This window comes from Electrophorus electricus, chromosome 6, assembly GCF_041902795.1.
Source record: "Electrophorus electricus isolate QZ-2024a chromosome 6, ASM4190279v1, whole genome shotgun sequence".
Classification (NCBI taxonomy): Eukaryota; Metazoa; Chordata; class Actinopteri; order Gymnotiformes; family Gymnotidae; genus Electrophorus; species Electrophorus electricus.
The window spans coordinates 16,552,287-16,577,479 of record NC_137502.1 but is presented as its reverse complement, the minus strand read 5'-3'; the positions used below and the strand labels follow the sequence as shown (position 1 = coordinate 16,577,479).

At 46.4% G+C, this 25,193-nt stretch overlaps 2 protein-coding genes across 4 annotated transcripts in view; both read left to right on the top strand.

Moving 5' to 3' along the window:
- Positions 1-17,779, top strand: part of fchsd2 (FCH and double SH3 domains 2) — a 48,581-nt gene extending 30,802 nt beyond the window's left edge. Inside the window, exons 9-20 of one of the 3 annotated variants that reach the window (XM_027009344.3) lie at positions 3,837-3,959; positions 4,504-4,599; positions 7,084-7,200; positions 7,691-7,795; positions 10,357-10,518; positions 12,530-12,664; positions 12,860-12,943; positions 13,047-13,224; positions 13,437-13,654; positions 14,868-15,039; positions 15,117-15,208; positions 15,378-17,779. In XM_027009344.3, coding sequence (XP_026865145.3) covers positions 3,837-3,959; positions 4,504-4,599; positions 7,084-7,200; positions 7,691-7,795; positions 10,357-10,518; positions 12,530-12,664; positions 12,860-12,943; positions 13,047-13,224; positions 13,437-13,654; positions 14,868-15,039; positions 15,117-15,208; positions 15,378-15,461 — 1,566 coding nt within the window. In that variant the 3' untranslated portion in view covers positions 15,462-17,779. Of the gene's footprint in view, positions 1-3,836; positions 3,960-4,503; positions 4,600-7,083; positions 7,201-7,690; positions 7,796-10,356; positions 10,519-12,529; positions 12,665-12,859; positions 12,944-13,046; positions 13,225-13,436; positions 13,655-14,867; positions 15,040-15,116 lie in introns of all 3 variants that reach the window. The other 2 variants (XR_014124138.1, XM_081715833.1) reach the window with 2 other exon arrangements.
- A 519-nt stretch (positions 17,780-18,298) lies between these two features.
- Positions 18,299-24,857, top strand: LOC113576978 (NACHT and WD repeat domain-containing protein 2). Its single transcript, XM_081715220.1, has 7 exons — positions 18,299-18,439; positions 18,692-18,780; positions 19,141-19,248; positions 19,603-19,806; positions 19,912-20,044; positions 20,125-20,633; positions 20,737-24,857. The coding sequence occupies exons 1-7, from the start codon at positions 18,400-18,402 to the stop codon at positions 24,466-24,468; spliced, it is 4,815 nt and encodes a 1,604-aa protein (XP_081571346.1). The 5' UTR covers positions 18,299-18,399; the 3' UTR covers positions 24,469-24,857.
- The last annotated feature ends 336 nt before the right edge of the window (positions 24,858-25,193 follow it).

The window sequence follows — 25,193 nt, the reverse complement described above, 5'->3', positions numbered from 1 at the left end:
TTCCTCCCATGATGGACCCTGCCCCTCCTCATTTCCATCCTCCTCGTGTTTCTGCTGTCTGAGGTACTCACTTGGCATCACTTTCATCACTTGGGGCCATCGTCCTGGTGCACTCCTGAATCTTGGTCATTTCATCCTAGATAGCGGCTCTGATGTTCACTAGTCCTCGGTCCCCCTCTTTCCGCTTAATGTACAGTCTGAATGCTGGATTTGGGATGAGACCCTCCATGCGTTGAGGGGTTTCCTTGTCTTGATGTCAGTGGCTTCTATCTCCTCCTTAGGTCTTATTATGACAGCAGCGTACCTGATGACTGGCAGGGCATAGGTGTTGATGGCCCAGATCTTTTTCTTACCGTTCAGCTGATTTCTCAGGACTTGCATCACTCTTTGTAGGTATTTGGTTGTAGTTGGTTCCCTTGTGGCCTCTTCATGATTCCCATTTGCCTGTGGGATTCCAAGGTACTCAACATCTGCTATGTTACCTTCTGGGTCTGGGTGTGGGTGTGGGTGTGTAGCCATTTTATTAAGTACACGTGTTCAAATGTGTGGTAACACAAATATCTAATCATATGGTGCATACAGCCTACCTGATGGCATGGACGGTTTGAGTTTGGTGCATGTGAAAACACTAGCAACCTAGAAGATGGGTCAACATCATAAAGCGGCGAGTGAGTGTAAGCACTGTATAGGCATTTTTTTTAATAAAGTGGGTGGTCTGTGTGAGTCTGCATGGCACAAATACTGAACCCTACCCACAAACTGACTAACAAAAACATGCCACTTGTGTAAGAATTCCGCCCCTGTGCTGTGAAATCTCCCAAGTTTCTATAGATAAAAGATACTGTTACAATGAATACATAGCTGGCTTATAATTGGCCTCTACCTATGAAATTAAAGGTTTTCTGGGTAAAGGCACACTTTAATTGAAATACCATGTTTCAGACTGTGAATATGAAGGAATCTGAAACATCAAAGTTACCCAGCTAAAATTCTGGGTACAGGTTTATGGTCAGAATAGACAAACATTGAGATTTTTGGATGGTGCAAAACAGTGAGATTCCTCCAGCCAACGTACTTCAGAAATTCTAAAGCTCTGGAGAATCTTCTCCATTCAGCATTGTTCAGTGATGCCAAGCACAAGACTAAAGCAGCACAGGAGTGGTTGGAGTGGTGAAGGTCAAACGTTCTATAATCCAAAATCCAGACCACAGTCCTATTGAGATTTCAAAATTGTAGTCACCCGATGTCATCCAACCAGGCTCATCAACCTGGAGCAAATCCTTTAAGAGCAGGTGAAGGTCGGTCCTGAATAGTGTGCTAAAGCCAGTCAGGAACATGCACCAACACACTTAACGCCATTATTGCAGCAAAACATGGTTATACCAAACACTGCACTTTTCAGTTTTTAATTTTTAAAAAAAGATCTGGTAAATAATTAATTTTGACTTTAAGAACATTGCTTCTGCGTTGGTATTGGTGTCATTTGTAACCCAGACGCATCTTTTAAGACTTTTTAATGGTTTTTTTTTTTTTGGCAAACCACTGTGTATGTATATTCACACACAGACATGTGCTTTCTCTCTCAGTTCAATGCCCATTAGAAGAACTGAGGAGCATTTAAAAGTCGACACTGGGGTGAACTGGCCGTCACCAGGCTTGTCGGTCGTGTCCTCTCGCAATGGGTGGAGCTCGGCCCCAACACCTCGACCCTTCATCTTCACTAAGCTCCACCACCTCACCCCACTGTGTTGCTCTCCGCCGGCTGCCTGTCCTTGGGCTGCGTGAGTGGGATCCGAGTTGGGGAGAGGCTCCAGTGAATTATTGATGGCTAGACTGTCAGTGCTTCAGGGCCACCCGCTGGCGAATAGGACACAGGATCGCTGCCCGCACTCCTGATTTCCTAGCGGCCCAGCCGGTACCGTCAATACGATCGGTCGCGGCCATTCTGGGAGAAGGAATGCTTCTATTTTCTTCGTTTCTGTCATTTTTGCTTACTGTCTTCTATTTGGGTTAAAAACTGCAGGATTTTTCATCTTCTTTTCCTTCCCTTCAGGGTCTTTGTCCTTTGCCGCCCTCCACAGCACCCCCTGCCTGTTGACGAAGCGCAGCCGCTCCCGAGCTGCTGTAGCAGGTGCTTCCTGTGAGGTCAGCCCCTTAACAACTGGCGGAAGTCATTCGTTAACGGCGAGTGTTCTTCCGGCTAGGACTGCGCCTGGCCATTGTTTTCTGCGCTCCTAGCGTGCCTGTCAGATGGGCTGTGCTTCAGGTGGAGAATTAGAATGGCTCATTGTCTGGTTCTTGGCACTGGTTCTTCCTTAAATAGATGACAGCATGAAGGAAGAAGGAGACGTAGAAGGAGAAGTGCTCTCATTCTGAAAGTACCCAGATCTCTGGGAATTTCCTTATTTGTCCTAACAAAGTTAGGACTACATCAGGCCAGCTTACACAAGGTCCTGTCCCTCCATATTCTGGCACTGTACTGAGCAATGTGGTATTTTGTCTGTGCAGGAGTGTTTTTGTTTGTTTGTTTGTTTGTTTTTTTATTGGAGCGCTTGAGACTGGGAGCACTGATGTTCAGGATCAGCACACTGTGCGTGGTCCTCTCCACTGGCTGCAGCTAACCCCACTGGCAGAAGCTCACCCCACCGGCGGGAAAAGCTGTAGGCAAAATTTCAGTGCTGAGACGGGGTGTATCGTCATGACACCCAGTGGTCTTTCATGTGCAGAAATCGGTCGCTGTCTTCAGCTCATGCCTCTTACCATTTAATTTGTCTGGTGTTCCAGTGAACAGAACAGAAAGTCCAATAGAACCGAATAGTTAATCGATAATTATTACCAGCAGTGCAGTGAAGTTGAGCCTCAGACATGGAGTCTGGATGTAGTTTATTAGTAACCATTGTGTGAGTTTGAACTTTAACTGAGAGAAGTGTGGTGGTGTGTTGTTGAGAGAGCATGAGGAACAGGAGGTTTTGAGTCTGTTGTACCCATGAATCAGCCTGTGGGTGGGTGGGTGTGTGTGAGTAAAGGAGGGTGCATTTATGTAAATAGATGTGTTTTACACACCTTTCTTTCTCTAGCTGCTTTGAGAAGAGGTAACAAATCATTACAGTGAGCCAATGATCTTCTACACATATACATGACTGGACTTTGAACTGTGATGGTGACCCAAAGGACCCTATCAAAACATACACAATTCAACAGCCCTCTCCAACACACATGTGCATGTGCGCACACACACACACCACAACGAAGGCATATCTTGTGAATAGAAGGCCAGCAGAAAGATGAATCTGCTTTGGTCCAGCCGGCCAGTGAACGTGCCCGAGACAGACATCGATGCCCCCGACTCTCCAGGGCACGGCGCACAGTGATGAACTGCCGGCCTGATCCGCAGCCTCTGCCCCGGACGTGCCGGGCTCGGTTCGAGACCGGGACAGAGCCAGGGGTATGAGGAACAGGCCAAGCTGTTGGAGAGAGAGGGGGACACAGAGGAGGGTTTTCAGTGTTGTTCTTGCACGTCAGGGCCATGGAATCTGAACTGGCTAACCTTTCCCAGCAGCCGCTGCTGGTTGAGCACTGCGCTGTTCCAAAGATTACACAACACGGGGAAATGGCTCCAGTACCAGTGCAGGAGAATGACTCCATACTCTATACGCTGTTCCCTTCCTGAGTATTAAATCGTTGTCATATTGGTAAGGAAATTAATCTCCGTCTCTGTACCTCTTTCCCTTTTCTCTCCCCACGATTCCCTCTCTCTGTCTCAAACCTTCCTCTGTCCTTGCAATTGTTTCTCCTCCCCCCCCCCCCCCCCCCCCACACACACACACCTCCCACAGGCTCTGGATGGTAATGTCTATGATCACGTGAAAGATTATTTGATGTCTTTCTGCCGGACGGAGTTGGAAGCGTGCCAGGCTGTCCACAACACGTTCCAGTTCCTCCTGGAGAAGTCCAGCCGAGTGAGTGTGTGTCTGTCTGTCTGTCTCTCTCTCTCTCTCTCTCTCTCTCTCTCCCCCCCCCCCCCCATGTCTCTCTCTCACACACACCCCTTCGTTCAGCATCAGCCCCCAATCTGTCCTCTGGTGAGCATTCTCTCTCTCCCTCCCTCTCCGACTATATGTGCATTTCATCATTCCATTTTCTCCTTCATTCCCAGAAATAGCTACATTTTGCCAGCTTCCTCATTAAGTGCTCCCTATAAACAAATTCCCTTTCCTGCACACTTATGGATATTTACACACACACACACACACACACACACACACCATGCCCAAATATACAGCACTTCTGCACATAGAAATACAACTGCAATGTACACCGCTGTCCCAGAGGAGTCTTAGGTTACATACTGTAGCTCTTTGTAGTTTTGTGTGCACGTGTGTGTGTGTGCGCGTGTGTGTGCAGACAACTGCAGTCACCTTGGGAGGGGTGTGTGAGTGACCCCACACACAATGCATATACATGTTCATGTACACACACACTAATTGCATCTTCTTGCTTAAGGTGGTGCAGGACTTCAATCAGCAGCTGTTTCTACAGGAGAATCCAGTATTCCACAAAGCACAAGACTTCCAGTTTCAGCCTTGTGATGGTGACATGGTGAGATGCACACAAACACACACACACACACCTCGCCATGTTTGAGAATACACGGTGGGGGATTTTGGTTTAATTTTGCATTTGTAAGGAATGCCACAGTACCAACATGTCATTGCACTGCTGTGAGCTGTGAAGACTTCACCTGTCTGTCCTCGGTCGTTCAGAACAGGCCGTGGGAAGGTGATTGGCTGGAGCAGTAGTGTGTTTGTGCAGGGATTTGGTCTTCTCTCGGTTACTCCTCTGTCCCTCCTGCATCCCGTTCCTCCAGTTTGTGTTTTGTCAGTTTGCAATTCAAAAATTCTTCTGTTGTCATTTTAAAGGCTCTGTAATTTTCACAAGCACCCACAGAAACGTTCTCAGTTGCCAGAGATTTCAAAGTCAAGACCTTGGCCTCTTTCACACGCACATACACACAGGCGCCTTCACACTGTGGCTTAATTTTTTCTTCCTATTGTCGGTCACCATCACACATTTACACTCCTCAGTGTCATGCAACACCTTGCAAAGAAAAATGCCGTTTCTCACTCGTGCATCATGCGCACGCACGCAAGCACGCGCACACACACACACACACACACACACACACACACACACTGCACTTTCTTCCCTAGTCTATATTTACCCTCTCTGGTAGCCTCCAGACGTGTCTGAAACACAGTATGGTCTTTTGCTCTGGTGGTGAGGTTGTGAGCAGCACTGATGAAGCTGTCTCTCGCCGCTCAAAGCCCGTCACCCGTCATCATGTGGCGCACTCCACGCTTCACTGCCTTTAAATGGTGATGTTCGAATCCTTTTTTTTTTTTTTTTTTTTTTTTTTCCCCCCCTTTTTTTCTCACCATCAACTCTTCCGCTAAGTTCTTTCTTCACCTGTACTGTCTGTCACAAAGGAGCACTTCCTCCCTCTCTCGCTTGCTCACTCACTCACTCACTCACTCACACTCTCTCTCTCTCTCTCTCTCTCTCTCTCTCTCTCATCCCTGTCTCTGTCCTCTCTGCTCACTCTGCCTCAGGTGGAATAGGTGCCCCACGGTTAATAGGCTCTGCTTTTCTCCAACAGCACTGCCACTCACTCTCTCCCTCCCCTCCACCTCTCATTTGCTTTCCCCTTCCATCTCTCTCTCTCTCTCTCTCTCTCTCTCTCTCTGTCTCTCTGTGACACTGTGGCCGAGTATTAACTCAGACTGCCACCTCTCTTCTGATCCCCTCTAGGGGTTTGTTTCTGCCTTCTTCTGACATTACTGGCTCACTCTCACTAATTCTCTTCCCCCACAGCGTTCTTGTTTGCTAGATATCGGCTGTTCTAACCTCAGTGCCTGGGAACTCTTGCACTTTTGTCCTACCTGTCACTAACCTCTCCTCTCCTCTTAACTCCCCCCCACCCTGCGTGCGTGCGTGCGAACGAACTCCTGGCTCAGACTCTGAGCTCCGTGCAGCAGCTGGTGGACATTGAGCCATCGGCGGTCAGTGTGATGAGAATGACCTTGGCCCAGGTAGAGCCTCACCGAGCCTAACAAAACTCACACTCCCATCATGCCACAGAGCAGTCCGTCCACTCCGCAAGACCAGCCTCTGCATGCACCCTTCCTCCAGCCCTCCACGTTGCATGCTCCATGTTGAGTGGCTCTGTGTGTGGGTGTAGGTGTGTGAGAGAGAGAGTCCGCTGGGTGTAGAAATAGCTGCTTTGCCTGAGGGCTCTGCCTGCATCGTCTGCACATCACTGTACCCATGTGGGAGGATTCAAACGATGCCCTCTGGGGAAACCAGGGCGTACTGCAGCAGGGCTTTACACACGTGAGCAGGTCTTACGACGGGTCACACGTGTACTCCTTCCACACGAGGACGCAAGCCATGCTGGGAGAATCAGTTCTCACACACACACATACAGGCACAAGTGTGCGTCAGTCAGTCATCACTCCGGGAGATGGGCAAAACAAAAGGGGGAGAGAGATGGGAGAGGGGGATGTGCAAGGGATGCAGGGAGAGAAGGAGGGAAAACACACAAGTGTGTAGCCCACTGCTGGTGTGGAGGTCTGACTTCGTGGTTCGTGGACTTTTCCTGTGAAGCGTCATGTCTCTACATAGAGCACTTAGCAGTGCACCGGACCCTGTCCGTCAGCCCCTCACATGTGCTCCTGTCTCCCAGCTTGCCTGTCTGTCTGACTGTCCCTCTGCACGACCGTTTGTCTACCTGCTCCACGCTTGGCCCCTCCCCTGCAACTTCATTCACGCATATTCTGCATGATTAATGAACTCCACCCCCTGCCCCACCCCCATTTGGTCAGGATGGGGCTTTAGGAGTATTTCAGTAGGGAGAAATGGCAGCTGAGCACAGTGTGTAGTCAGCTGTAATGCTGTTAGCCTACCAGGTTTGTGGTAGGAGTAAAGACTTAAAGAACTCCGATGAAATTTGTTTTGTTTGTTTTACTGACGTGTGTGTACGTGTGTGTGTGTGTGTGTGTGTGTACGTGTGTGTACGTGTTGCAGAGCCGGCAGTTGGAGTCAGAGACGGGCACCACTGAGGAGCATAGCCTCAACAAGGAGGCCAGGAAATGGGCGACGCGTGTAGCCCGAGAACACAAGAACATCATCCACTACAGACGGGTGAGACACACACACACACACCATCCACTACAGACGGGTGAGACACACACACACACACCATCCAGTACAGATGGGTGACACACACGCCCGCCATCTACAACAGACGGCTGACACACGCAAATGCACAGATAATTCCCTACAGACGGGTGAAACCCACACACACAGTCCACTACAGACAGGTGTTGGAACACAACACATAAGACACACATTTACACACATTTTATAAGCACACACACACATGCTCAGTTATTTTGAGTGCTTCTCTTTTGTCAGTAATGCAGAAGTAGAAGTTTCTGCTGATCCAGAAGTACCTTTTTTGGTGTTTTATTTTGGATTGCATGATTGAATGTATGAACCGAGAGAAGTCATTCCAGTGTCACCAGCATTACCTTTGGTCCTTTGGGGATGACCCATCTTCTCAGAGCTGAGCTGTTCAGTGTGACTGATCAATCACTGGTATTAATTCACACTGATTGGTTCGTAATCGCAGGTTCTAGAAGAGTGTGAAAGACAGGGAACCCCTCCCACCGAACAGAGCAGGAATGACCTCGAGTTTAAAATGGAGGAGGCCAAAGAGAACATCCGCAAAGCAGAGGTAGCGTGTCTGTGTCTGTGTGTGTGCGTGTGTGCGCGTGTTTGTGCGTGTGTGTGTTTGTACATTTGCCTGTACTTGTGTGTCTCATTTGTTAATCTGATTTCCATATAGTGATGTTGCTGAAGGTTGCAATTTGCAAATGAGCCCTCTAACATTGTTTTAGGGTGGTTGTTGGTGTTGTTGTTTTTATTTTCTATTGTGTGCTCTAAGTATCCTGGCTAACCCCAGGACCTTTTGTGGAATTTTTGATGTATTGCTGCACTCACATTAACGAATGTAAATGTGTGTGTGTGTGTGTGTGTGTGTGTGTGTGTGTGTGTGTGTGTGTGTGTGTGTGTGGGTAGATTTTTTTTGAAGTGGTGAGCTGTATTACATGGATCACACTCACACACACACTCACACAACATAACTGCAATACAGTATTTTATGAAAGGATTTATTTTGCCAGTTATTAATGTGGGAGTGTTTCAGAGCTGCTGTGCTCTCTGTCTTTTTCTCTCCCAACCCCCCCTCACCACCACCCCCCCCCCCCCCCCCCCACGGACTCCCTCCCTCTCTCTCTCTCTCTCTGTGTGAGTGAGTGAGATCTATGTATCCAGATCACTTCAAAAAAAATCTACCGTCGTTCCCATTACTGCAGTCACCTTTGGCGCCCTCTTCTGGCACAGTCCAGAATTTAATGTGATAATTGCCTGGTTAATATCATAATAAAACTTGCAATGTAATTATAATATTTATGCCCACTTATAACAGACATTCAGAGCGTCTTCTTTTTTTTTTTTTATACGACTCCTGTAAAAACACTGGGAGCTCAGCTCCTATTATGTTTTTCTTTTTAAACTAAAAAAGGGCTTCCCTTCCACTCCATGATCCATTAGCCTCTGATAAATGTTTAATCAGCCCATTAAGAGCTAATGGACAAGCTCTGGACAAAAGTGGGAGGAACTAAGTGAAATAAGTGCAGAACTAAAAAGGGCCAATTGCGAATGTTACGTTTTTGTTCACTGGCCCTTTGTAAATCAGGAAGCCAGTCTGTAACTGGTAGGAAGTGTACTCAGCGTCCGTTATTAAGGGTCGGGGGTTTTCCTCTGAAATAGCTACTGCCTTTCTCTTCTCTTTCACGGCTCGAAAGGCGTACATCCAGAACCTTCCGGAAGAGCCCTGCTCAGCTACTCCTCGGCTATTTCACTGACAGCTTTGTTCAGCGTCGTTTCTTCTTTTATTGCTTCTGTTCCCCTTTGTAATGGTTCCGGTCGAGGGAGCAGTTCCGATGACGTAGCCTGTGTTTATTTAAAGGGTTCACATGTGGCCCACATGTCCTGCTCCTCCCCAGGGTGCATCCTGGGTCTTTTCCTCCATGGAGTTTAATATGTGACAGGGAGCAGATGTGGGTTTATGAGGTCTGTCCAGTTCAATCCGTGCCGTTCTGTGCCTGCATTAACACGCATGACCCATTTTGCATGCTAATAGCTTTGTTCATTAAGAACGTGCATTTTTTCATGTGGACATGAGATTTGTTTATCGTGGTTACGGTGTTTGCTTCAATTGACATTATGCACGCTAAGTAAATGCTATCTGGATGAAAATCATTTTCTTTTGTGTTTAAATCACAGATTAGAGAGGGGCAAATCTTGCTCATGTTATGTCCCATGGTTGTCAGATGATAAGATCCTGCATAGAGTCTAGTTGTCATGCTATGGGGGTGAAGAACCCAGGTTACGATGCTTTTTCAAGATGCGCCCTCTCCTCAGTCAAGTAATTTGTCATTTGTAATGGGAGCGTTGTCTTCTACAAAATTCTGGGGGAAAAAATATCCTTGATCATATAGCGAAGAAGTATTTTATCACCATATTCCATCGAAGCACCACAGGTTCAGTATGAAGAACTTGCCACCCATGCCAAAGCATTCTACACCTATCTGGGATGTTTACACTCTTGGAGCCAACCTGTTTGATAGGAGTGTAGGGACTGGGCTTTCTACAGTAATGGGCTTCTCAGCAACGCTGTTTATGCAGTGTCCACACGTCTGCTGATGGGTTCTTGGGTCTGCAGAGAGAAGACTTTGGGGGGAATTGCGGAGGAAGCCAGGGTTCCACAACTGTTAAGTAGAGAAGCGTTAGCCCTGTCATCAGGAGGTCGTGAGTTCGATCCCTGATGACACCAGAGCCGTCCGTAGCCGGGAGCATGAGAGAGCAATACTGCCCCCCAACGTTGCGTGAGCCGCAGCTTGAAGGGATGTTACTGGCTCGGTACCTCAGAGGACGCAAAGTCAAGGAAAAATCCAAAAAACAAAATGTTTTAAAAAGGTAAACAAAAAGTAGCAGAAAGAAATCTAATTGTTCCTTTAATATAGTAATCCTTTATCGATTAGAGAGAAATATTTAATAGGTCATCTGTAACGGAATGGTATGGAATACTAATAAAAGTATTCCTCCCACCAGTGGGCAGTAGTAGGCAGAACATTCTTTGCAGGCAGTGTTCAGTGTAGATCAGGTAGGTTGTGTGTTCGTGTTGCGCCTGTTTGTGTGCTGACCCTGATTTTCTCTTGCGCTCCCTTGCAGACTGTGAAGCTGAAGGCAGAGGCGCGTCTAGACCTGCTCAGGCAGGTGGGCGTTTCTGTGGATACGTGGCTGAAGAGCGCCATGAACCAGGTGATGGAGGAGCTGGAGAACGAGCGCTGGGCGTCCCTGCCAACCCTCACCACCCACGACCCCTCTCTCACAGTACGCAGGTCCTTTCCTCCCATCACACACCCGCGGCCCTCCGCCACCATCCCATAATAACAGGTCGGCAACCCGCCAGTCTCAGCAAGCCTTTCAGGCCCTTACCAACAGCATGTCACTGCAGGATCTTTTAGCCTTCTCACTTTACTGTGACAGGGCACGGTGCCCTTGAACACACACACACACACACACACACACACACACACACACACACACACACACACACACACACACACACACACACACACAGTGACCACCTCCGCATCCCTTTGCCACACATAAACATACACACACACACACACACAATCACACAGTGACCACCTACGCATCCCTTTGCCACGCGCACACACACACCCACACACTGGTTGGGCTGGTCGGTTTCCCGTGTGTCTGGAGCCCAGGCTGTTGGGCATTGTTCTCTTTTCCAACACAAACATGGGCTCTGGCGTGTTGGCGTCACTTCCCGGAGCTAGCCTGCTCACCTCGCTGTCCGCCTGCACTCAACTCCCGGGGTCTGTCTGTGCCATTGTGCTCCCAGACACACACACACACACACACACACACACACACACACACACACACACTCTCAGGCATGCCACCCGCACCGTACCACCAGCAGCCATGACCTATGCCTAAGGGCTGGCAGCCTTGCACTTAGTGACCCACCCCTCCTCCTCCTCTTGACAGAAGTGCACACCACACACACACACACACACACACACACACACACACCCCGACACACTCATTCGCAGATGTGTCTTCTGATGTCAAGGTGATGATTGCGGTGAAAGTGGGAGTGGAGGCGGAGTTGGGGTGGTGGGGGAGTGGCTTCATCTCTTGCTGCCGTGTACCGACTCGTGCCCCATGGATAATAGCGACAAGTTGAGAGGTGTGATGAATAATTTATGGGCAAGGTGGTGAGAGGCACGCGGGATCTCTCGTTAGAGCGTCACTGCACATGCTGAAGGGCTGACTGCCGAGCGCCTGCATCAGGAGTTTTATGAGCCTTATTTAAGTGGGTAGTAAGAGAGATGATGAACAGGACCGTCTTGTCACTCACCATCGCCCTCTGCTGGTTAGTTTTTATTTGAAGGTGAAGCTCTTGTCTCGGGTGGCCAGAGTCCAGGAGCTCGGTGATTCCCTAACCCAAACCAGCAGCTTCAGTTCATCAGCTTCAGTTCAACACTTTTCAGTTCAGCTATTTTTTTTTTTTTTTTTTTTAATTGCAGTAAATGCACTGAAGTGTTGTCTTCTCCTACTTCAGTGTGCTATTGGGCTGCTTCTGGCTTTAGCCCTAGTTTCAGCTCGTCACCTTGGCGCACTTATATTGGGAGGAAGAATATAGGCGGGCAAATCGCAGGGAAAGACTTTGTGCGTTTGTGTGTGGGAGAGGGAGAAAGAGATGGCTGAAGTAACAAAGCTTGAAATGAAGGGAAAAAAAGCCTCCACACTATTTTCTGCTAGCAGTGTTTAGCAGTCAGTCCGTTGGTCAGTGTTCACGCTGCCTAATTTCAAGGTGCCACATTACGGCAAAGCCTGTAGGGCCAGATAAGACTGGAGGCACCGTCCAGCGTATCAGGACCCACAGGAAGGGTAAACACGGCCCTGTGGACGCCTTTGGTTTGCCATGTCAACATCAGAGCGATTACTCTGGCCCCACGCCCTTCACCGCTTCTGATCTCAGATCGGTTTTCTCCACCTCGACTGTGTTTTCCTCCTCAGTCTGCGCCACTAATGTGTCCCTAGGCTTATATTAAAGGAGTCTTATCTTTCTGTCTGCGTGCCTAGTTTTAGTTCCCGATGGAAGGGCGCGGCCTCGGTCACCTGGCCTGCTGCGGCTCGGTAGAACATGACCACTCCATCTTGCCTCTAGAAGAACCGAGGCCGTGGTATTATACCCACCTACTTTACGCCAGGCAGCAAGCAAACGCAGAGCGCTGTTTCGGTAATGCCCTCAGCGCCCCCGCGTGTGAGCATGTCCTGACCCAGCGCGACCGCTGTGTTTCCTTAGGCGCCGGTGGACTTGGACCGGGACGAGGGCGAGGACCCCGAGGAGAACATGGAGGCGTTCGATGACAGTAGCTCAAGCCCGTCAGGAACCCTGAGGAACTACCCGCTAACCTGTAAGGTGCTCTACTCCTACAAGGTAACGACATCGATGTGCGCCACACCTTCGCTACTTTATTCTGAAGTTTGATGCTTTCAATGTTTACTTGTGCTGTAGTTGTTTTGTTTTTTACAGACTACATAACGGAGATTATGAGAGCTCATATACACTCCCAGATATGCATAAGTGAGATTATGGCTTTCCGATTTCTCTCTCTCCTCTTCCTCCACCTAGGCATCTCAGCCTGATGAGCTGACCATAGATGAACACGAGATGCTGGAGGTCATAGAGGATGGAGACATGGAGGACTGGGTCAAAGTAAATGCTCCCTCCCCTTCACCACTCATGCACTCGCTTTCAGTCCTCGTCACGCCACTCTCGCATGGCTTTTCAACGCGGATTGCTCATGTGCTGTGTGCAGGCACGCAACAAGGCCGGCCACGTGGGCTACGTGCCGGAGAAGTACCTGCAGTTCCCTGCCTCCAACAGCCTGCTGAGCATGCTGCAGTCACTGGCCGCGCTGGACACGCGCTCCCACACCTCCAGCAACTCCACGGAGCCGGAGCTAGCCTCAGGCAGCATCAACGGCGACGCCAGCAGTGAGGCTTTTTTTTTTTTAATCTGTGGGCTATTTGTTTGAGGGTAGGGATAAAGAAATGCAGTGTTTTGTAGACCATTCTGACACATACATACTCACACACACTCTCTCTCTCTCTCTCTCTCTCTCTCTCTCTCTCTCTCTCTCTCTCTCTCTCTCTCTCTCTCTCGCTCTCTCTCTCTCTCTCTCTCGCTCTCTACCACTCTGTCTCAGTGAGCTTTGTGAAGGCCATATATGACTACGAGGGTCAAACAGATGAGGAGTTGTCCTTCCCTGAGGGCGCCGTCATCCGGATCCTCAATAAGGACAATCAGGAGGACGATGGTTTCTGGGAGGGCGAGTTTAATGGGCGCGTGGGCGTCTTTCCATCAGTGCTTGTGGAGGACCTGACCACAGAAAACGGAGACTCACACTGGACTTTGGACACCCAGGTAGGAGAGTAGCAAGGCTCGATATGCATCATTGCATGGACACACACACACACAGACACTTGCTTTGGCACACAACCATGCACGGCAGTATGTGCACGTAGGGTTCATTCTTGCACCATGCCCACAGATGAGCCCTCTTCCTGTCTGGGTCTGATATGCCGGCGGCCTCATTAGAACGGGCGTGCCGCCTTCCTTCCTGCGACTGACCTTATTTAGGCGCTGCTTAATGAGCTGCTTCCCAAGCGGGAGACACCGCATCCCCCGTGCTCAGCGGCCTGTCTGCATATGTTTGTTATGGTTAGCGCAGGAGACCCGGGAGATGTGCACACCACCGCTTCCCGCGACCCCTGACCTTCTGCAGTTTGGCAGGAGCCAGAAACTGAAGGCTAGAAATTCTAATATGTTCACGCTGTTACGAACCCAACCTTGCCAAGCTAGTATTACGGCTATGGTTGTCTAGCACATAAATATACTGACCAGCTCGTAACGTGAACGCTGTACCTACACGGTATAAGGACGAGAAGGTCCATCCGCTCTGTGTGTGCATTAGCCTGGGGAGCCAGAAAAGTCCGCTTACCTGAGGTCCGCATCGACTTCCCTGCCCTGACGCCTTCAGGTTGCCAAAAAGGCCAGCACAACCACCTCTCACTCCACTTGGGTTTTCCATCAGTTTTATATTTTTATTTGTTTTCTAATTGGTGGAGGCAAACAAAGGCACTAGGAGGAAAGAACAAAAAAGTCCATGTGCCTCCAACATGCCGAAAAACTTGAACCATTCTCAGTCCTGAGCTCTTTTATAGCTCACAGGTAAATCAGATCATGAATTCCAGGTAAGTGACATCAGTCTCTATCCCCAACCATGTGACCTGAACCTAGTCTGACCTCCTAACAACAGCGATGCTTCCTTTTAAATCTGACATGGCCCGGCTGCTCTCAGTATTGATAGTGCCTGCTTTTAGCAATCTGACAGTCAAAGCCGGCACTGCGTCTGGAGTAAAGCAGGAAATACATTTTGAAGTTGTTTTATTGTCATGTCTTGTAGTGTGATGTAAATGGACTCACAGAGACCTTTTCCTCTCAGGATGATGAGAGCAATATGGGCCTCTAACGTCTTTGATACCTTAAGCCTTGGGGAGTGTCCTCGTTTTGCGTGTTCACACATCCACTGTTGTGTGCCGTCACATTGTGTTGGCATGACCTGTGTTCCGTGCAGGTGTCATCGTGCGCGCGGCTGCAGTCGACCCTCCCCCCGCTGCCGCTCTACGAGCAGCCCACCTACAGCACGTATGCGAGTCCGGACTCCGCCCCTGGCCCGGCCCTTCCCCGCTCACCCTCCGTCAACGGGGACCACAAGCTGCCTGGGTCGCAGAAGCCCCCCGCCCACAGTGAGAGGCCTTCCTCTTCCATGTGCCGTCCTGCTTTACCCAGCATGGGTTACCTGGGTCTTTCTGTCTCTGTGCAGATCACAACTCCAGCCTGAGCCCAGAGAGCCCAGGATTCTCCCAGCCGAAGAGATTCCCGCAGGACGGATCCGGCCCGGGCAAATTGCGGCCTGTACGGAACCCCTCACGTCACGGTGTCCCTGTGCTTCTCTCTTAGCCAGTTGCATTCTCTCTGTGGAGAGAAACGGCACAACAGTTCTCCATTTTGTCATAAACGCAGTAAAAGGCAGACAGGTGTATAAATCTAATGATCTCAGCCCGATTGTATTTTCCTCCGTCAGGTTCGTGCGGCCCCGCCTCCCCCTAAACAGCACCCTCGCAGGCAGGTGGAGAAGACGGAGGAGGTGGAGATCACACTGGTGTAGCAGTGCAGTCACTGTTTTGTACTCATCTGCGCCTGACCTCAGACTCCTCCCACTGGTCTTGGAGAGGCGGGGTTAGCAAAAAAACACCCTCCCAGCACTCTGAAACAAGGAGTACTGCATCTCAAAGACACGCCTTCCCTTCTCCACCCCCCCCTTATCCTTGGAAACACCTCTTCTGGCGTCACAGACTGTTTTGGTGCCTTTAACCCTTTTCATGCCAAAATCTAGTCCTCATATATGTAGTCATACACCGTTTCAAGTCTGGTTTTGATCTTGATCATGAACTCCAGGGTAACGGGTGAAGATTCTGCTGTCATTCACCCACCCGATGGCACAGACCATGCTGTGCGGCCAGTCTCATGGCTTCAGCGATCGAAATGATCTGCTGTACAAATGTGAGATAGCAGACGTACGCGGACCAATAGCGTTGTCGGTTTGAACGAGGCTTTATTGCACACGCACGTCTCCGGAGCGCAGAGGATGCAATATGAGGAGGTGTTTGGGAGAGAGCGCTTTTCCCGAGCACGTCGGCACACAGAGGGGCCAGGCATAGCAGAGGGGCGGCGATTGCAAATACTCTCTGCTTCAGCGCCTCATAGTCCTATCTTACATATCCCATTTGCGCTAGTACAGTACATTACTGTTGTCATAGAACCTTCAAAATACACAAGACGTTGCCATATGACGTGACCGAGCGGCTGCTTCGCGACGTCACGACGAGAAAGAGAACTGTGGAAGGTGAGGAGAACGATGTGGAAGGGAATGAAGGCTGGATCCTCCATTTTGCTTTGCTACTTCTCTTCCTCCTTTAACCAGACATATCGTCCTCTGCAGCATACTCATCCAAGGCCATTAATAATGAATACACATATTTCTTTGCTCCCTTTTTTTTTTTCTCATGAATACCTGCATTTGTAAGTATTTGTAATACTTAGCCGTTGAAAGGCAGAGCGAGCAGAGGTTCTTGAGTTTTAATGGTGCCGGCGTGCGCATGGGCGGGAACGAATTGTGAGGCCAGCAGTGCCCCGTTGCCGGTTTATAGTGTCAATACAATTGATAAAGGAGTATTAGTTAAAGTGCATTATGTTCCTTCCTAGTCCATATCTTGCGTTCTTGTTACTTTAGCACTGGCTACTTTAGCTGTCTCACTGCTCCTGGAGGGAGGTACGTTATTTTCGGATGTCTGTTGAAGTGAGTTACAGAGGGCTGTGGATAGACAGTTATAGAGCCCTTTCATTGTATTTACTGAAAAAGAGAAAGAGCAGACCCTATAGAGTTCCAGGGGCTTTTATTTTGTACAAGGGGCAGCTGTCTCTCTGTTGTGCAAGTCTGGAGTGTCCTAGTTTGGGTCAGTTTGTATTTTTCTTTCTCTGTGAGGAACTCGGGGAAAATCTCACTTATTATCTATGAAGCCAAAATACGAGTCCTTTTCCCATTTCATCCTAAATGAAGTACTGATTGCTTGGTATTTATATTAATATCAATCTGTATCTGTATTTTGTACCATATTTTCAACAGTATACTATGTATCTCGGCACTTTCCAGAAGTTGTGTTGCTTTGTTTCTTTAAATTTTGTTTTTGTTTGTCACGGGTTGCCCATTGTCAGTAGCATAGCTGCCCAACTTTGAGTTTTTGATCTTGTGTGGATGACTATTTCACCTCTGTGGTTTGCAAAAAAAATAAAATTTAAAAAGAGTCTTTGTTTATTCCCTCTGTGTTGATTGCAGGAGGTAAGAAAAATGTTTTTTTCTAGAGGTTAGCATAGTATTGGTAATGAGAGCAGGGTTGTGTAAATAACATCTTGATGGATCTGTACTTTTGAGGATGTGGGGGTGGAGTATTGTTTTGGATGTTTTTAATCAGTGGAAGATATAGGAATATATGTCCTTATGTCACTTTTTTGTCAGCCTATTTTCTTGTTGATCTCCTTGAGATCTTTCGAATGTTATCAAACTTGTTTTGAAGTTTATACTTTTCAGTGTGGTCCATCCTGTGTGAGAACTCCTTCTCACTCAAATTTTGGCTCTTCTTTTTTTAATAATACCCACTTTCCTTTGGACAGTTTGGACTCTGCAACTTTTTAAAAAGCTTCATCCACATACTCTTGTAAAATTCTTTTTTTTAAATTGTTTTTATTTGAGTTTTTTTGTATTTTATTTGAAGAGTACTTAATGCTGCTGGATAAAGATGGCATACTCTCAGACTTTTGCTGCAGTGACAGTATCAGAGAACAGGGGAAAACATTTCTTTCTTCATATTAGCTGTAAAATAATTTGTATTTATTGTGTAAAAATGTTAAATAAAAAAATAAGAAAAGTGGACGTGTGACTTCTTTCGTCTGTGCGTCCATAATAAGAACACAAATAATAAGATGTTGCAGGAATATTTAAGAATTGTTATTAGTATTTAAAATGTTTTAATTATTTTAAATTTTTTTATATGGGAACTAAAATTGTGTTTTGGTTTCTCAGGTTCAAGATTGGGGTTAGATTTATGTGTATACAAGCTAGCACTCTTTCCACAAAAATGCACAGAGCTCTCTCTCTCTCTCTCTCTCATATTCATATATTCATATATATATATATATATAAATTATAAAAAGCAAGGAGGCAGATTTCACACTGGAGCCTCTTGTCTGTCTACAAGTCCAGAGAAGTGAGTAGGTGGTACCCCACAGATTCTAATATCAGGATATGTGCACTTTTAGGAATGTCAGGAAGTTGAGTCCAAACACAAGTGGAATGAGGAGGGGCCTCCAGTTCTGCCAGCATTTACCAGCCCCTACCCGGCTTGATGCTTCAATCCAGGGTTCACTACCTGGAAACATGAACAGGCTACCTGAGCGACCCCTGTTCTGCATATGGTTTTTGTTATTTATTTTTGTAGTATGAATATGATTTGAGTGTGAACATGGATCAATGATTCATCTAAATTAGAATGGCTTGTGTAAAGGTTTACTTGTGTTCCAACCCAGAGGGTGAGTTAAAGTTCAGATTATTTGAATTTTAGAGGTAGACGATGTGAAATATGAAAAGTCATCATACCGAAAATTTAAACATGAAACTTCATTGAGTGCCACTATGTTCCATTTGGTGCAGAAAAACCAATATGCTAAAAGAACAGAAATAATGAATCATTTCTGTGTGTTGACTGATGGTGCTACATTTGTTGCTGTTGCATATATCCAATGTTAGTAACAATCTGGCTGTATTGCCCCAATGTCTTTCAGACTCGGTGCTAGAAAGAAAGGTTCTGAGAGTGAATGTGCTTCCCAAGCTGAGGGACCACTGTAGACGCTTGTATGGGGTCGACTTCAAAGTGAGGAGAGTTATGGTGTTTCAGTAAACATGTGGGGAGTTGGTTTTTTTTGTTTTTGTTTTTTTTGTTTTTATTTTAAACATGAGTTATGTAGTTATGTGCTTATTGTATGAAAACAGGCTATTTTTTTGCTTATCTGAGGGTGGAGTCTTGCTGTTCAACCATTAGTGCACTTTAATTATTAAAGTCAAACAGCTTGTGAATGGCATTATAATGATGTCTTTTTAGGCAGGTCATTGTGTATGAAATGAAATAAACCAAGTACGCAAACTTTATGTAATGAGTGCTTGTGGTTAGAGCAGAACAAATTCAACAACCATAATAGCAAACACGCTGAATATCCATGTTTGCTTTATGCAGATTATTGACCCTTATGAAGGGATGGATCCTGGCAACTGGCCAACGCAGCAGGAGCGGCTACAGTTACTGGACGAGTGCCGGCAGAATTCGCTAGGCCCTTTCTTTGTGGTAATGAGCTCTGTTGTAATCCATAGATCAGCGGCAAAGCTGCAGCCCAGTGGGATATTGAGTTTTATGCATGTCTATGCAAAGTGACCGTGTTTTGCGCAGACGACATCTCAGTGGTGATGTTAGAAAAAGAAATTAATTCTTAACGAGGCATGCTGCAAAGATAAAAGGTTCTTTAGGAAATGCGCAAAGCCGATATGTGCCTTAATGAAAAATGTAAACAGCAGCAATCATTACGTTTAGTGCATTATATACACGGAGTGCAAAATGAAGTATCCCCTTCACTGATGCACAATAATAAAGGTGTTTCTTAAACACTAATAAATTGCTCTGCCTGCGTGTTTGGCCGGCCAGGGCCTGGTGGGGAGGCAGTATGGCAGTGCGTGTTTACCGGAGCAGGTGGAGCTCTCAGAGTTCCTGACAATACTACAGGTCTGCCAGCAGAAGGGGTTCAGCTCTGATGCCCTAGAGAAATGCTATCGGAGGAATGAGAACACCATGCCCTCCTCATTCTGTCTGCTCAGCCAACATGCGTATAAGAAACAACAGGATACCCAGGTAGGGTCTTTGGGAGTTTGGTAAATTAAAAAGGTATCATTGTTTTTCAATGCCTACATGATCTACAATAAGTCCCTTATTTCAAAAAGTGTTTCATTTCTGTAGCCAAGGAGCAAAATAGAGAACAGTTGGCATGAAGTGGCTGGAAAGGGAAGAAAGATCTTAAATGACGTTGTGAGCCAGTGTGTTCTAGAGGGCAAGATTGACTCGGAAAGAGCTCAGAAATATTTTAGATCCAGTAAGTATGTTTGCATCCTTCCTGTTTTTTATTTCAGATTTTTACATGCAGACAGATGATTTTGGCTATCATAACTCTAGGTCTTGAGAATGATCTGCGCTATGGCCTGCAAGGCTCCCCTGCTGATATCAGAAGATGCCTCTGTTATGTTCATAAAACCTCTGAAGAAGCTGATCAGAGAAAGAGAGGAAACGAGCAGCACTTTGAGTTTCAGGCTCAAATGCCCCGACTGAACCAGCTCCGTGACGACTTCCTGCCCGGCCTGGTGAAATCGCACGGGGCACTGGTGTACACCGCGGCCAGTGAGCGGCACTGCCAACGGCGCTACGCAGACGAGCTAGGACAGCAGCTGTGCTCAGATCTTATGGCGCTTATACACAGCTCTATGGTGAGGGAGAGAAGCCAAGCCCAAAATTCCCTCTCCCAACAAAGACACCTGTGTCGCGTCTTTTCCCGTCTCTACAGAATCGAGCGTGCAGAGGTTAGCCAGGTCAAAGCATACATGGAGCAGGACACAGAACATCCACTAATTCTCGTTGGTGGGCCATGCACAGGCAAAACTGTGTTTTTGGCCCACTGTGCTAGTCAGGTATGTTTTAATTGAAGTGTTTCTGCATTAGGTTAATTTTAATTAAGAGTATTTGAGGCTCATGTGCATGCTTATGACACTAATAAGGTACTTCATCTTTCAGATAAAAACATGGATGAAGGACCAGGACCCTGTGATTATTGTGCACTTTGCAGATATTGGCAGCTCCTTGAAGCAAATTCTCAGTAGCCTATGCCATCAAATTGCTTTATGCTTCAATCAGCCATATAATTCTTGTTCCATAGACATCTCTCAGCTGAAGAAAACTTTCTGCAACTTCCTGGCCAAAAGCTCACTTTCCTCAAATCCTCTAGTCCTCGTCATAGATGGACTAGACCAAATACCTAATACAAATGGACCGTTAGATTTGACCTGGCTTCCCAAGACTTTCCCTTCTAACATAAAACTTTTAATCTCTTCCACACCAACAAAGTCTGGGTTTCTTTCAGCAATCAAGACATATTTCCCAGAATCCACCCTGTTCTTTGAGCTAGGCCTATTAGATAGTAAAAGCTGCAATGATATGTTGTCAGCTCTCCTCTTGGCAGCCAATAAGAGGATAACATCAGGTCAGCAGATGTATGTAAATCAAGCTATTAAAAAATGCTCTCTCCCACTGTATGTTGAGCTCCTGTACAGAGAGGTTTGTAACTGGAGCTCAGAGTTAGAGATTACACCTGAAACATTAGTCCCAGGGGTCCACACAAACATTGGTCGTTTTTTAGATTACCTTGAGGAAAAACATGGAAAGGTTCTAGTTGTCAGAACGCTGGAATTTCTCACCCTGTCCAGGTGTGGTTTGACTGAGGCTGAATTGACTGACATTCTCTCTTGTGATGATGAGGTTCTAGCAACTTTCTTCCCAGTAAAGGATTCTGTACCATATAGGTTTAGGGTCCCTGAGGTTGTGGTGGAGAGGCTACTGCTGGACCTGAAGGGGTTTCTAGAGAGAAGGAACACAATCGGCACACAAACACTGTTTTGGATTAGCAGGCACTTTAACTTGGTCATCTTTAGGAGGTACCTTTGCTCAAAGGAGAAACAGAAAAGGCACTCTGTGCTGGCAGACTATTTTAGTGGCAGGTGGGCATGTGGAACAGCTAAGCCATTGCTCATCACTGGAAGCCACAGAATGAAAATGCCAAACCCCCAAGTTATCCAAAATGACAGGCCCTTGAAGATTTACACTGACAGGCAAGTTCCTGGTCAACCCTGGATGTTTCATTCCTTCACATCCATTGTTCCTATCAATGCTTCATCTGAGTGTGCATGTCCCAATCGGAGAAAACTGCAGGAGCTTCCCTTCCATCTAATGGAGAGTGGAAATACTGAGGAGCTTGGTCAAGTGTTGATGTCACAAGAGTTCCTTTATGCAATGTTCCACGCAAGACAAGTAGAGGATTTGATGTTCTGGCTAGAGACAGCATCACAGAAAATATTGCGCAGAGAACTTGGATTCCTCACTGCTGTCCTGAAAAATTCAGCCTGCTGGTTGAAGGAGTGTTCTGCTGACTTAGCATTGATCATGCAGGCCAACGTGTTCCCCTTTATACATATCTTCTCTGCATTAGGGGATTCTCTCAACCAAGATAGTGCAATGAGAAGCATTGGGGTAAATACAGTGTTATTTCCCACACCTTCTGTGCCTGCCATGCATTGGGTGCTGCCAACAGCAGAGATATCGCCAATTACCAAGGCAGCCATATCTCATTCTGGATTTGCAGTAGTTATTCAAGATAATGGTTCTGCTTGGGTCTGGAATGGGAGTGATTCCCAAGTCTTCAAACTTCCCCAGTCCTCAGAAGTAAAGTTTACAGATGTCAGGTGCTCCACTGATATATTCATGCTCACCACTCAAAGTGGTAAGCTTCTATCATGGGACATTAATGCGCCGTCACACCTCCAGGAAGTTCAGACTCAACATACAGAACAAGGTCCAAATAGCATTTTTACTATGGAGGGTGTCTTGGTGAGTAATGGAATGATATTCATATTCTCTAAGGAAAGGAGCTCTGTCAATGTGTTTGCTGAGGGAATGACAATTGACCCACTCCAGTGCTCCTATAATGTAACATGCATCTCATGTTCTGTGGATGGTCACATGATTTTTTGTGGACAGAAGGAGGGTACTGTGAGTATATTTGACACTCAAAGTGTTCAACCTTTGGGGTCCTTCATTTGTTCCACAGGAATGTCTTTGTTTGATCTTATCCTCCATGAGAACGGAGAGAAAATAACCTGTGTTGATTGCAGAGGAAGTTTGTTTGTATGGGACCTTAAGATAATTACCAAGCCAGTACTCATTAAAGAGACCCTCAGTCATAGCCCGTTGAAAGTGTTAAGTACAGATCACTCTGAGAGCAACCATCTCCTTATCTGCAAAAGGCAACAGATCCAAATAACTGGTGCACATTTATTAGATACAGAAGACCAATTCAACACACCTCAGGGCAAAAGCTTTGTTCAAGCGGTTTTGGATCACAATGCACACTTCATCATTGCCTTGATGGAGGACTGCCTGTTTATTTTAGTATGGAATAGGCTGACAGGTCAATGCGTGTTAACCCTTGATGTTAGAAGCACCCAAACTTTCAAACTTGTTAAGCTAAAGGATAATTCCCTAATAGCTGTCACAAGCACAGGTATCACTCACTGGGATATGGGTATTATTGCAGTGGCAGCCTCCACTCCTAAATCCAACAAAAAGGTGCTGAAAGTAGTTGTAGAACATGGTGGGGCTAACTTCTACACTGCAGATGGTTCTGACCAGGTGTGGAGGTGGACTGTGTTAGGTGGAAGAGTGGCAGGCCACCTACTTCACCATGGTCCTGTGGAGGCCTTGGCTCTCTCAGCAGATAACATGCATATTGTGACCATTGCATCAGGGGACATTTATGTCTGGGACACCAGTACAAATGAAAACATTCACAGAATCTGTGGTAGTCAAGCATCTCAGATACTGACAACTCCAAAAGGCAAATTTGCAGTGTCTCTATCAGAAACAGGCCTGTCAAGGGTCTGGAAGTTATGCAGTGGCCATGTGGTTTGCAACATCCACCATCATCTTAAAGATGCCATCATTTCACCTGAGAGCACTTTTCTTATGGGCATTCATAATGGGGATCTTCTGGCCGTCAGTCTCTGGTCTGGTTATGTCAGCAGTCAGTTCTCCTGTTCTATTTGTTCAGAAGTGGTTGCCTTCCACCCACTAGCACACCATCCAGAGTATGTGGTTGTGATTACCATTTCAGGAGCTTTGTACACATGGAAGCTAACAGATGAGACTGTTTGCCACCAGTTCCAGTTCCCACAATCTTTCCAGTATCCACCACTGCTTTTTAAGCTGTCATCAGATGGGAAGTATGGGATCATTTCTGTAGTTGGATCCAAGATAAACATCTTGGATACTTACCATGGGAAACTGTGCTCTTTGAATGCTGAAGGACAAGTCTGCCAACAATTTGTGGACATGTCTGATAAATATATAGTCTATATCTGCAACCCTTCAGTTAGGTGTCAGAATTGTTTGTTTGACCCAAATATCAAGCAAATATTGGTTGTACAACGAGCAAAGGACGGAAAGAGGGTAGGGATGATTTATCTATCTAAGAGCTCCTCTGCTCTAGCTCTGTCTGATACGCTGTGTGTGCATGTAGGCTTTGAGGATGGCTCTGTTGGAATGTATGCTTTTAGCGATCCAGAAGTAGGTTACATCAATTCCAGGGCTAAATGTCAGAGCACAAGACTAATGTCTCCATTTGTTGAACCAGTGGTTTGGACGGCCATGGCAAACCCTGACCTTATTTGGGTGGATGTAGTCTCTCAATTACCATAAATATACTGTGGCGGCTGCCACTTGCACAAAAGCGGGAGCAAGGAGGCCACACTGTGCACCTTCCCAAGGACTGTATTTAGTTACATTTGGTTTGAAAATTTATGATTATTATTAGTCAGTTCATTTGTGTGTGATTGGTTTCATTTTGGTTTTGTCTTCCTTTAGTTAGGACTAGGAGTTTAAAAAGTGTCATCTTTCTCATGCCTCTGTCCATTTAGTTATTCCCCATACTACATTGTATGACTATGACTGAACCTATGAGCCAGTAACCAGCAATGTGAAACTGTATATCTTGACTATTAAATTCTTTTTAAAATTACTTTTCTGTACGTTTCTCAGAACTTTCATATCACTGCTTCTACAAGCACAGAAGCCTTTGACAATCATGACTGAATAATGTACAGTATGAAATTCCATTCTGGTGTACTGCATACAAAAAAAAGTATAGATGTCTAATTTGTTGTATAACAGGTAGGAAGAATAATAGGGAAATGCCATTCATTGCATGGCCTAAATACTTTTACTGATGCATCTCATTAAATTAATTATTCAAATTTATTCTGAGCTGAATTTTTATTCTCATATAAACATTAATTAGTTAGATGCCGGCGTGCTAAAAATTACCATACAATGTGTTACAAGAAATAGTAGAACATAAATAGTTGTTACCTGGTCAAAACTATAACAGACATTAGAATTCTGCCATTTTATGTTAACATGGTCCC

Bases quoted from the DNA above. Each gene is read 5' to 3' on its own strand.
- LOC113576978 (XM_081715220.1), top strand. From the start codon at position 18,400: ATGGCTTGTGTAAAGGTTTACTTGTGTTCCAACCCAGAGG. The intron at 19,249-19,602 runs GTAATGAGCTCT...TTGGCCGGCCAG, and splicing joins CGCTAGGCCCTTTCTTTGTG to GGCCTGGTGGGGAGGCAGTA. The intron at 20,634-20,736 runs GTATGTTTTAAT...TTCATCTTTCAG, and splicing joins TGGCCCACTGTGCTAGTCAG to ATAAAAACATGGATGAAGGA.